Source organism: Daldinia vernicosa (genome assembly GCF_022497035.1).
Source record: "Daldinia vernicosa strain CBS 139.73 unplaced genomic scaffold F5Y00scaffold_7, whole genome shotgun sequence".
In the NCBI taxonomy this organism is placed as follows: Eukaryota; Fungi; Ascomycota; class Sordariomycetes; order Xylariales; family Hypoxylaceae; genus Daldinia; species Daldinia vernicosa.
Window position 1 is genome coordinate 798324 of NW_025953923.1, and position 12887 is coordinate 811210.

Below are 12887 nucleotides of genomic sequence, written 5' to 3' on the forward strand. Positions count from 1 at the left end.
AAGCAAGGCGGTGGGAAACTTTAGGTAGATTAGGTAGCTAGGTATGTATGTATGTATGTAGATGACAAAGAAAGAAACGTGGGATGAGGCGTTGGCTGGCGTTTCGGGAAAGGGTAGATCTACATATAACTAAGTATAACTATCATATTTTATACACAGTATGCGAGTAAGTGAGCGGCATACGTACATGATATTGTACATAAACACGGGATGATAATTACAAAAAGAAAACAAACCAAAAATAAAATCACACAAAAAAAGAGCAAGGTAGACAGATACGTCGTTATAATTATAGATTAAAGTATTACTTATCGCATCGCAACGTGTAAACCCTGACCCTGACCCTAGATGACGTTACAAGCCATCCATCCGTCCGTAGGCTCGCCCTACCTACCTATCTGCCACACCGTGTCTTACAGGGTAACTAAATCTTCACCACCCCTTCATCCATCCCCATAAACAAAACTAGCATGCTACCTTAGATACCGAAGACCTAAGGTAGTACATAAGTAGGTAGCATTCACACTTCGGATCTCCACGGCCGCCCTACGTTCGGGCCCAGACCCCCGATCCTCCGCTTTACCCCAGTCCCAACCCCCCGGGTCCCGTCGGCGTTCGCCGGGGGGAGCAGGGCGGTGACCCTTGCTTCGCGGGTAGCAAGAAGAAGGGAAAAAAAAAAAAAAAAAGAAAATTCGTTCTGGGCTAGGTATGCCGAGTATGCAAATATGCGACCTTCGTCACGTCACGTCCCGTCTCGTCTCCTCGGTGAACATGATCCCTGGCCGTATTATAATAAAGGACCATCACCCCTATCTATCTCCCCTATCCTTATCCCTATCCCTATTTCCTGGTTAACCCCCAACCCCCCTCCCCCCTAATCATCGAGATCCCGTATCAAGCAAGCCAACCCGGCTCGCAGAACTAGCACGGTCAAAATCCAGATCGAGAAGGTGAAAAGACCGACCTATCACGCAGATCAAAAAACATACACCGGTAAAGACATTTGAAAAGGCTGACGAAAAAAAAAACGAGTTTTTGGGTTCAATTTTCTCATCCTAGGTACATTAATCATCCCGTGTTTCATCTCTCATCGTGGGAATCGGCCTTGCTATTTCTCGTCTTATCTCATCTACCGACGGACCGAACGTGTCTAAAGGGGGAGTGCTGGGGTATGACATGACATGACTAATGTATATGAAAAAGGGGGAGAGAGGTAGGGAGGCATACTCAACAAGACCCGACCACTGATTGCCAATAAAAACTAACAACAACACTCCGGCGATAGCTCGGCACACTTTCTTCTATATCGCACGGAGACCATAGCCATTCTAACTGACCGACCAGAAAGTATCTGATGCCCGCGGCATGACATTGACTGATCCTCCGCATTACTGAACTTGACTGACGATCTCACTGGCCCTGCCAAGGGACTCTACCATTTGCTGGCACTCCTTCCGCCGGCGGATGGTGTAATCGCTCTCCTTGAGGAGGTCATCTAGGGTATCATTTCGGTACATGTTCTCCAAGAGTTCTCGTTGCATTTCCTCCTTTGTATATCTATCACCAAAAATTAGCAATCTTTTAGACTATCCTGGTCGGTTGTATACTTACGTGACAAGGTTCAGCATGATAGCCTTGGGAACCATGTCGATCATTGTCCTCTTGACAATATTGAAATACGAAGCGATTAGTAATTCTGCAATCATTTATTAGCATCATAGCCTTGGTATAGCCGTCTCGTGAAACTTACTGATAACTTCAACTTCGATGTTCTCTCTCTCGGAAAGAGTTCCAGAAGCCTTTAGTGTCGGAGGAGGAGCCTCCATAGCAGCGGCCTTCTTCTTGTTCTTGGCAGCAAAGAAACTGCCGAAGAAGCCCGAGTTGTTATCTAGGTTGTCCAATGAGGGACTAGCAGCACGTGCTGGTGTAGTAGCTGATGCCGGTAGAGGCTTCCCGGTCTTGGGGTCGACCTGAACAGGTTTCGCGCCGTTATACCGCTCGTTCACGATGGCCATTGCTCGGTGGCCGTTAAGGAAGTCAGGGTGAGCCGTGTTGATATAGCATGACTCCATAGCTACAAGGTCCCTAACAAGCTTGTTGGTGGGCTCCATGGCTTTCTTGAAGAAACTGATAACGACGCCGTGGAACTTCTCCTTCAGCTGTGGGTATCTCCTGTATAGTGCTTTAGTGAGCAGCTGTGACAGGATGCGTACAAGCTCGTCATAAACGAGTGAGACACATTTGAGACTGGGCTCCTCGAGTCGCTTGATCTGCTGCTTAACGATCACTTCGAAAGCGGTTGTTCCGACGAAGAGCGCCGGGGAAGAGCCAGACGAGTTGTATAGTATCGTCCTGATATCAACATCTTTCACAACATCAAAGGGATCGACCGCCTTGACACCGTTGGAATATAATTCGTGGAACACGAAGCTGATTCGGGCACCACCAGAGAGTTCTGTGCTGGACAGCTCGCCGTTGTTACCTTCCAAAACGGTTCGCCATTGGTTCGTAAATTCGGTAATGATGTTAAGAACGATATTCGCGCTGTTACCTAGCATCGACGGGCCCAGACTCTCGAGCTCGGCAGTGTACTTTTGTAGCGAGCTGGCTATTCTGGCCTTTATATCAGGTAGAGTTTGTTTAATGTGCATCATCAAAATCAAGTTCAGCTTTCTTGCTAGATACGGTGTACCGCAGTATGAGCTCTTGTTCCGATAAGCCTTGTGGTTTTCGAAGAAGTTCTTCTCCGTTTCGAGGGACGCTGAAATGGGCTTCTTGTTGTCAATATCCCGTTGACCTCTGTTCACGACAGGTACATATCCAAGTCGTAGCGGAATAATGCGTCCAGCAAGGATATCAACGACATCCGTACCCTCGTCCATCAGATCCACCTTCGTCAAGACGCCGATTGTCCTCTGTCCTTCGGGGTCCACTTCCCTAGCAAGTTGAAGACCGTCCGAATTAGCTAAATCGATATTGGCAGAAGTAACGGCCAAGATGATAGCATTCGACTTTTGGATGTACTTCAGAACCATATCTTTGATTTGCCGCTCGATATCTCTTGGTTGATCTCCTACAGGAACCTTTGTTAGACCGGGCAAGTCTACCAACGTCAGAGTTAAGACGTTGGGAGAATAGACTCTTAGGTTGATCGGCGCGGGCGAAATTCCGGCGTTGCGGCCGACTTTGGCCTCCGTCTCTCTGCTGATCTCATCTCGAATTTTGTTGAAGTCGTAGAACTTCTGTCCAGGAATGTGCAAGAACTCGCCCCACTCGTCTACGTTGGCTGCCTTATCCGTAGAGTTAGTGACGTCGTCGTTGACTCCGTTCGTTTGGGCGGCGGCGGGTCGGTTGATAAGTTGTAGAATAAGGGGTCGTCTTGTTACGATACCGGATCCTCGAGGTAAGCTATTTGGAGAGTTAGTTAGCCTTGAGGGTGGAGATAGAAGTTCAGGGGGGTGTTGGTGTTTGAGCGGTGACGCACAAGTCTCGACCCACGATGTTCTCAAGCACAGAACTTTTACCGCTAGACTGACTTCCGACGACGACTATTTGCGGCAGATCGATAGGATTGTTGACACCGACGGTAGAAAAGACATCTTGCAGTCTGTTGACAAGTCTAAAGTTTGAATGTTAGTAAAAACCAGTTGCGCGAACGAGATACCGCAAGACCACACGTACTTGATCAGGGCGGGATCCGAAATACCCCCTGGTGTAGCCAACGATTCGGTCATCTTCAGTAGGTAGCGTTTGAGTTCGCTTCTTTATCTTGAGATATGAGTTGAAGCCACACTTGGCGGGCGTTCGGTTTAAGATAGTAGTAGTCTCGCTTTGGAGGGGGGGAAGGGGAATTGGCTTTAGAGTCGGGTTTAAGTGTGGACTCGTTCTTTAGTATCAACGGAGCTTTCAAAGCTTCTCTTTAAGTCAGAGGGGCAAAAGTTGTAATTATGTGAATCACAAATAAACACAACCCGCGCGTGTTTGCAGAAGATGTATAGGGTATGGAAAGATGGTCTTGAAAGTATTGAGGATAAGAAAAAATACTTGGGAACTTGGTTTAGGGACATTTATCAAGTCGCCAGGCGCAACACGGGTGGCACTTGACGACCTTACAAGTACGTAGGTACCTTACGTAGTATCTACACCCCCTTATGTAATTTTGTAGCCTTATCCTTATTGAGCCACAGTGGCATGTGACTAGGATGTCTGAACTAACATCAGCTGAAATATACACTAGATTGGTCCAAACTTATAGACTAGGTGGCCCGTGCATCTCACGATAGACCCACCAGCCACATAGGCGGTTTCGACTACAGTACATGGATTAATGCGTGTTACCTAGTATAAGTCCATGTATATACATGGGTCATGTCAATACCCAAGATAAAGATACCTAACTCAACAGGGGCAATATTTTATAATGTTGCCTGAACAAGCGTGCGTCAGCTATCTAGTCAAGGATGACGACAACAAGTCTATTCACATATCTACGCGTGAATATTTGTTGCTGCCTGACTTATCTATTCAATAGAACAATAGAAAGAAGACGTTAAGATAAGAGACCTTTATGGGCCGCATATCTAATTAATCACATGGCACAGCACGCTATGTAGATCTAACCTAGTAAGAGGTAGTCTTTCTAACATTAGACGATTTATTTGTATTGCATCGCTAAGTGCATCGCTAAGAGCGTCGCAAGTGCCATATGCGATTATCTCCTAGAAACAAGCGACAACTCTCACTGTGTTTAGTATGAGAAGGGATACCTTTGCATAGCCCCTTGGATATACAATGCCAATGTGGTGATGCCATTCCCGGCTCTCAAGTCTATCGCATGAATGGCAAAAAAAGACACAGCGACACCTCTCCCTCCCAAACAGACCCTTTAAATGGAAGCTATTCTGTGTTGATACACCGCGTAATTAAAAACGCCATCGAAGAGACGTCTCCTGCAAGGTGTCATCCCAAGCTATCTTGAGTCGCCAGAGATCGGGGAGAAGTACCATGCCACCATCCAAGTTACGCCGGGCCCATGCAAGCACTGTACTATAAAATCAAAACGCTGGAATATAACCTAGCTGCTGTTACTAAGAACTGGTCGAAGCTCGATTTACCTCGCGATGAACATGGCGCCACTCATTGTTAGACCATCTATAATAAATTAGCCTCTTTATCGCAGCAGAAAAAAAAGAAAGAAAGAAAAAAGTAACCAAGGTGCACATACATCTTGATTTTACCATCGTCTCCACACGACGCAAACATGCATGGGTCAGCCGGGTTCCACGAGACCGAATTGCATCCAGGACTGTGCCCAGGAAGCTTTTCTACCAGTTGGGCACTGGCCTTATGCCAGACGTTAATCGAACCGTCTATTGCTACAATTAGTTACAAACTCAGTGTTACTCCTTAGAAAAGCTTACCTTCGCTCCCACTGACTACGAAGCTTTCGTCAGCTCCCCCGAATACACTCCTGATCATAAAATTCCCGCCGGTAAAGCCGGCGTACTTTTGAACTGGCTCGCGGAGAACGAGATCAATGAGGACCGCAACGCCGTTATTGTGATTCACTAAGAGATGTCGAGAGTTATTGCTGATGCTGATCGAAGTCAACCTAAACTGTAGATCCATCTCGTACTCCAATCGATGCGCATGGAAATTATAAACGTGAATATGTGTTCCACCGTCAGACGCCACGAGCCAGTGGCCATCTGGCGAGATAGTTAAGTCTTCAACTCTGTGAGAACAGTTCCAGTCGTACATCTTTTCTCCGGAAACGCTCCACTGGATGAGACCGTGAGTTTTATCAAGGGCACCCGTAATAAGGGATTTGTCATCTGGTGCCCATACGCAGCTAGTAACGGGTTCTTGAAACCGTTCGAATGTTTGGAGACAGTCACCAGTCTGCTTTTGTCAGTTAGGTTCGTAAAAGATATAAAACTGTATAAACTCACAATAGCATCCCATAATCTCGCATGCCGATCCTGACTGCATGTGACCAGCATGGAATCATCCCAACTCCAGGAGACATTACCGACCCCGTCCTCGTGATCCCTGAGGTAATGAAGTGGCTCAAAGGATGTGACATCCCAAATAATAACCTGCTTGCCCTTACCACAACTGGCTAATCTTGTTCCATCATGAGAAAATTTGATCTGCCAGACCTGATCCTCATGCTCGTCTAATTCTAAAACGTTTTCTGCCGGGAATCGTCTTCGGTCACAAATATGGTCCGAGTATAGCGACGGTGAAGCAGCACTAGAATGCCAGAGACAAGTTCCGATTTGATGTGACTTGACTTGATTTAAAAGTATGGCCAGGCGATGCTCTGGAAGCATAACCGACGGGGAGATACACCCTGATAACGGGCGTTAGTGAAACATGCGATAGGAGCGAATATTTAGCGAATGCCTAGACTTACTTGATAACTGGGATAGGAGAACGCGTCGAGATTCTCCGTATGCGCCATCCCACTCAGCTTTAATTTTTAAGTCTTCCGTGTTCTGACACATAAGCAGGCTGGATAAGAAATGAATTTTCTTGGTGTCTTGATATAACGGTGTGAGTTCGTTTCTGAGTACCATTAAGGCGCGGCCAGTTTCTCTTTTCTCTAACAGTTCCAAGAACTTTTGCTGTCGTATCCAGAATCTCATCATCCGTCTATCCGCGCCATTAGCCAACACCAACCCATTGCCATTCTCACCGGTCCGGCTGCCGGATACTATCGCCCCAGAGAGTAGCTGCTCTGCTTCATTCCAGTTTCCCCCGAGCACGGCATTCCTAAATGCGGCAACCATCGGGGTTTCCAGCTCAAAGCCGCTCTCCTGGCTTACACTCTGCGCTGCAGAATGGTAACCCATGTCCGTGAGTGCTTGTAATAGCAATCTCGTGACTTCTTCGCGATCATGGCCGAAATATGTCTCCGACGGTCGCACTTTAGAGGAGCCATTAACCGCCGAGGCTACCTTACTAGTTCCATTTGCGGAACTTGATGCTGAGGACCCCCGAAGCGACTTCCCATTAGCATAAGGCCTCGGAGTGCCATTAGAAGCTGCCGATCTGTCTGTATCTGCTAGCATGGTACTGTCGATACGCCTACGTTTCCTAGGACTCTCTACGGAGATAATATGGGAAGCGAGAGCTTCCGGGAGCTCTGACGGCGAGCCGGCGACGTCGTTATCGTCGTCTGAAGCTCGTTGTCTTCTCCCTAAAACCTGTCGCTGCACAGAAGATTCGGTAAATCGGGGTTCCTCAGCACCGGACACGATATCTGAGGTGGACGACGGGTCGTAGTTCGCTAAGTTTGCTGGGGGTATAGTCGCTGCGGGGGCTGAGAAAAGTGTGTTGGAGGGAGGTCGAGGTGGTTGCGGCGTAGATGGGTGGTCGGGGGCGGATGGGGTGGATGGTAGAAGTTGCTGGGGATTTTGGTCTGCCACTTCGACTCGTTACTTGATACTGCGGGCTAGAAACACCCGCAGTTTAGAACGAAAGAGAGGCACGGTTTATCCGCCAACGTGAGCTGAGAGGTTTCGGATTTTAAGGGCTATTGATATACCTCGGCTAGGTAGATATCGTCGTAGGCGCGGGGTGGATTTGTTTTCGGTGAATAATACGAGAAGTAGTACGAAATGGGAGGCGATGTTCTTATTAAATTCGGATGACAGGATTCAGCACGAATGGCTTTAAAGTGGCTGACCTCATGTCAGGTAGACCGCGAACCTAACATTCAACCTAAGCTGCTAGGTTAAGCTGGGTTAAGTTGGTAGTCAAGTAGTCAAATTGTCAAGTACTAAGAGGCCTAAGAGGCACGAGTTCTCTTCATACAGTCAGATAATTATGTATCCGTAGACCCAGATTTCCGTTGTCAAATGACTAATTGATTGCGTCTGCTTTGAAGCAAGTAGGTATATGACGTGTGGCCAAGTTGTTACGGTCGAGGCGGCAACGAAACGGGGTCTAAGGTCGTGGATTGTGCACAACGAAGGACGAGATAAACAATGCGAAGCTGGATGGAAGTAATTCGGAAAAGAAATTCGTTTTCTGGGAGGAGTTAACCACGGGCATCAAGACTGGTGGTTGTTAGATATGTAATGGAACCTTGGTAAAGTACATGTAGGATGTAGGTAGGTAGGTTAGGTACTTTTACTTTAGTAAGATACAATATGTGGCAATCCATAGGGTAGATGAACGAATGTGGAATGGAAGGCGGATGGGCGTAACACAGGTGGATGCATGTGTGTCGGCCTACTTACAGAAACACCCGTGCTGTTACAATTCAAAAGCCCATTAAGCAGGCAGGTTAAAGGGCAGCTAAAGGCACCTAATACCTAAAATAAAAATCACCTAAGGTTGTCACCCAGGGTACGAAGTACATACACGTAAACTTAACAGGTGGATCCCCATTGCAGCATGTACATGTATTGTGTTGTACCTAGCTGACAAGATATTGCGCATGCAGCTATGTACGGTAAGAACGCTGCATCCGCATTGCATCAATAAATTCTGATTGGTTTTCATATTCGCTAGAGTGGCACCTATTGTTTGGAGTTCCTACTATCCGTAGTACAACGCTAGCCACCATTCCTTCTTCATAACGTGCCTACATATGTATGTACCTACATGTATGTATGTATGTATGTATAACGTATGTAGGTAATAAATAGAAAAAGAATCAAGGGGAACAGGAAGACCCTTGATTTCTTGGAAAGGGAACTATTTTAATAAACTGGGGGTGCCATAGGAAAGAATCCAGTCGGTTTCTGTAGAACAACAATGGAACAACAATTACTATATCCAAGGTAATTAGATCGTCTCATGTCAAACCGCGAGGGGTAACTCAAAAGATAACGATAGGTAACTAAAGTATCCCGCCAGCCCGCTCAAATGCTCCCCCCACATATGTACAATTCTGGGTGCCAACGGCTATGGCTACACGTTTTTGGTCCAACTACCTAAACCTACCTCCATACCTTTAACTATCTACCTATACACTATCTCCATACGCTACCCCATACTTACCTATTTATTTACTTATTTGTTTATTATTATAAGTTCGGTAACAGTATCACGTACTTTATAATTGGACGGAGCTTATATTTGGGCGTAAAAGGCGTTTAATTGGGCTAGAAAGATGCATAGGTGGGCAGTTAGTTGCAGGAACTTGAAAGCAGAAACGGCCGACTCACACCTTACGGCGGTACGTACTTCTTCTATTTGAATCTGACTGTTTATAGACATGATACATATGGTCCCAACATATCTAGCTTATAAGGAAACTTAATAGGTAACTAACAGAATCGTGCTTTAGCTTTGCGGTTAAAGCTTAATGACACGCTCGAGTAACATCTTTCTTCTCCCATCTTTTCTTTTCTTCCTTGTCTCATGAGTTAACTTATTAATTTCAAGCGGAGCCTTATTATGGTACCCTTACAGACACATGCAGGCAGGTATTCGGAATACAAATCCTAGTATCCGAATCGGCCGACGAGTCCGCTCTCATTACAAATTTGAGATTCACTGAGCTCATCGGAAAATTTTGCAGTTATAACAACAGTCATAGGACCTATCGTTACAGTGCATCTATTCATTCTTTTATTCTTTTTATGCCGAACCATCATAAGAACGAAAATATATAGTCCCGGTTGGACCACGCGGCACGCGGATACCAACGTCTTTGTACTAAACCAACTTCATCGGGCAGCGGAACAGTATATACCTGTTTGCTTCGAAATCAAAACTGCCTTTAATCTATCTACCTTCACCAACTAAACCAAAAATATGACCGCAATACCACGCTTGTATTGCAACCATATGCAAATATCCGTTCCCTTTACCTTAAAGCTTCTCCTTAGGTGCAACAAGGTCCTCAACCTTAGCAAATTGGTAATAATAATCCAAGCTCTTCGGGTTGAGCAACGTGCCGCTTGGTTTGATGGTTTGACCCGAGACAATTTGTTTCACCGGCAACTCGACTTTCTTCAGGTTAACCGTCGTCTGTTTCTAAATTAGTATAGGAGCGCTTATTCGAGGCAAATTTCCCACTTACAGGTATTTCAGGGGTCTCGAACACGTATTTAGGTACATGCCTCTTAGTCAATTCCCTCTTGATGGTCTCTTTAACTTCGTTTACGAGCTGTCTGTCGAACTTGTGGCCCGGTCGCATCAGCAAGAATAGCATTACGCTCTCGTCGTTATCCTGAAGTCGCCTCTGTCCGACACATATCGAGTCGGCCACCCTATCCGCAAAATTCCTCTCAAGGACTGAGTAGATTTCCGCAGAGCCAAACCGTACTCCGCTAGGGTTCAGAACACCGTCGGCTCTTCCGAGAAATATGAGGTTCTTGGTAACAGGGTGGAAAACACAAAAATCACCGTGTGCCCACACGTGCTCAAATCTTGCAAAATAGGCCGAGTGGAACTTCGGCCCAGGCACACCAGTCGACGTCTTGTCACCCCACAGATATATCGGGACATTTGGGAACGAGGCGGTGGCCACAAGCTCGCCAGGTGTCCCGTCCGGTACTTCTTTTCCGGGTCCGGGAGGAAGTAACGAATCGTATAGAGCTACTTTGATCCCAAGAGAAACACCTTGTGTCCCACCTACGTAGATAGGAGTAAGTGGATTGCCAATTCCAAAGCAGCCAGCCTAAGATGAAGTTAGCAGATAACTACGTCCGATGGGTGTTAATCTTACGATATCAGTTCCGCCAGATATATTGTTCAAGTGGACATGACTTGGAAAACCTTTGTCATAGAACCACTCGAACAATTGCTCTGGAAGTACCATGCCAGTGCTTGTTACTATTTGAAGATTTGACAAGTCGGTAATTTGCCTGGGTGAGATTCCTGCCCTAGCAACCTCGTAGAACCACCGTGGACTGGTGCCCAACTTGGTTACTTTCTGGTCACCAATCAACTTGATAAAAGTCTGGAGATCGGGCTGGAAAGGGGACCCATCGTATAAGACGACGCGTGCGCCGACCAAAAGCTGGCCAACGCACACGAGGTACATAATCCAGCCTGTAGTTGTGTATTGCAGAGTGACAGTATTTGAGTTGGTATCCTCGTGAAGACGAGTTTCTTTGACATAATTCAGAAGAGCACCCCCAACAGAGTGGACGATGGCTTTTGGTATGCCAGTGGTGCCCGAAGAGTAGCAAATTAAGAAAGGCTCGTGAAAAGCAATCCTAACAATCGGCGGGGGAGAAAACGGGTCTCCCTTTGCAAGGAACGAATGCAACGTTTGGACCTTGGGGATGTTGCTTATATCTAAGGCATCGTGGAAACGACGGATTGAGACCAGCCCTGAAAGCTGGTCACAACCTTTCATTCCCGCAACGACCTCCGTCATTTTTTGGCGCAAATCTACTCGCTTCCCGTTGTAAAGAGCTGCATCGTCCATGAAGATATACTAGTCTTCATGAGCAAGCTAATTATTAAAAGAAGGGAATATCTCTTACCTTGGGGTTGACTTGAACCGTTCTCTGCAAGATGCCCTGAACGCCCATATCGGTTGAGCTGCTACTAAAGATAGCACCTAGCCATGATGTGGCAGCAAATAGTACCAGCGTCTCGACGCTATTAGACCCAACGACAACAATTCGATCCCCTCGCCCAACACCGCCGGCGTGTAAGGCGGAGGCATAGAGGGCTACGAGTTTTCGGAGCGTTACCCATGTGACGTGTCTGATCTCGCTCGCGCCCTCTCGAACTTCGGTCAAGGCGATCTTAGTATCTTCCTTTCCTACCTTGCCATGGTAATCGGTAGGATCCCGAGGCCCGCGAGACCAGAGAAGATTTTCGGCCCAATTGAGATGAACTCCCTCGAACCAGCGCGGGATGGTGTCAATTGGCTTGCTCTCATCCACTGCTCTCGTGTAAGAACCCGTGTAAATTAAATTAGTATACTCAAAGACCTCTGTGTAGAAGTCGGAACGCTTAGTAACAGAAAACTGGTATAAATCTTGGAATGTCTAAGAAGTGTCAGCGGATAGGCGTATGGCTTGTATTTGTTATGAATCGACCTCACTTTAAGGCCAATGGCATGCTTCTTGTTCAACCTCTGCATCAACTCATGCATCTGTGTCTTTTCGGGGTTGGGATGCTCCCAGAGCTTTCTTGGAACAGACGCCATTTTTAGAGTGGTTTAACCTTCTCACGACAATCAAGAAGTTGGTCAGCTTGGGATTGAATTGAGAGCCAACAAGCTCGCGTCCGAGGAGAAAGTCCGGTGAGTCCGATCCTTCTAATTCCGCTTTGACATACCCCCAGCACAGTGTCTGGGTCGAGGTATTAGGTCTTGATGGGGCAACCCGACACTTACAGCTTATGTATACGATATACCTGGTTGGACTTACATATAAAGAACTTTCTTTTTTTTCTTTCCTAAACTCGGCATTCACTTCTTCTAAGAGGTGTCCTATACGAGATAAAAATAAAATAAAATAAGATATAATTACACTTTCTATCGTGGTACGAAATCTTCAATATAAGAGTAACCAATACCCTCAACAGAGACTCACATTCCAGGGCCCCTTTCATCCCCGCATCCCGCATGTTCCCCCAACGAACTCCGCATTTCAACGCCTCTTCAGCCCTCTAAATATTAGGTAAACTAAGCTTTCGATGGAACGGGATACCTCTTCTAGCCACTTGATCGTAGTCCGCTGCAGATAAGCTATCTCTACTCCGTTTCTGGTAGCTTAAGCGAAGCTCATGAGACTATTTAAGAATACAGGTTGCTTTAAGAAAGTATCAGTAAACCGTCTAATTACGTACGTACACACGATAGTATCACATAAACATCACATTATTGAAATATCGCCGGTAAGTCTCATCTAACAGGTAGTTAATCACACTTACGTGAACCTCGAGAGCAAGCGAGGTTCAAC

General features: G+C 46.4%; 3 protein-coding genes across 3 annotated transcripts; all 3 read right to left on the reverse strand.

Moving 5' to 3' along the window:
* Positions 1–1197: 1197 nt before the first annotated feature.
* Positions 1198–3844, reverse strand: F5Y00DRAFT_195349 (vacuolar sorting protein 1). The gene is made up of 5 exons (XM_048005245.1): positions 3682–3844; positions 3485–3619; positions 1751–3408; positions 1612–1696; positions 1198–1557 (listed from the first exon to the last, which is right to left on the reverse strand). The coding sequence occupies exons 1-5, from the start codon at positions 3732–3734 to the stop codon at positions 1389–1391; spliced, it is 2100 nt and encodes a 699-aa protein (XP_047868344.1). The 5' UTR covers positions 3735–3844; the 3' UTR covers positions 1198–1388.
* A 729-nt stretch (positions 3845–4573) lies between these two features.
* Positions 4574–7539, reverse strand: F5Y00DRAFT_195373 (WD40 repeat-like protein). Its single transcript, XM_048005246.1, has 6 exons — positions 6419–7539; positions 5952–6355; positions 5421–5901; positions 5225–5369; positions 5004–5151; positions 4574–4949 (listed from the first exon to the last, which is right to left on the reverse strand). The coding sequence occupies exons 1-5, from the start codon at positions 7074–7076 to the stop codon at positions 5088–5090; spliced, it is 1752 nt and encodes a 583-aa protein (XP_047868345.1). The 5' UTR covers positions 7077–7539; the 3' UTR covers positions 4574–4949; positions 5004–5087.
* A 2010-nt stretch (positions 7540–9549) lies between these two features.
* On the reverse strand, positions 9550–12255 carry F5Y00DRAFT_195419 (acetoacetyl-coenzyme A synthetase). Its single transcript, XM_048005247.1, has 5 exons — positions 12026–12255; positions 11457–11969; positions 10691–11407; positions 10043–10642; positions 9550–9990 (listed from the first exon to the last, which is right to left on the reverse strand). The coding sequence occupies exons 1-5, from the start codon at positions 12128–12130 to the stop codon at positions 9832–9834; spliced, it is 2094 nt and encodes a 697-aa protein (XP_047868346.1). The 5' UTR covers positions 12131–12255; the 3' UTR covers positions 9550–9831.
* Between the last annotated feature and the right edge of the window lie 632 nt (positions 12256–12887).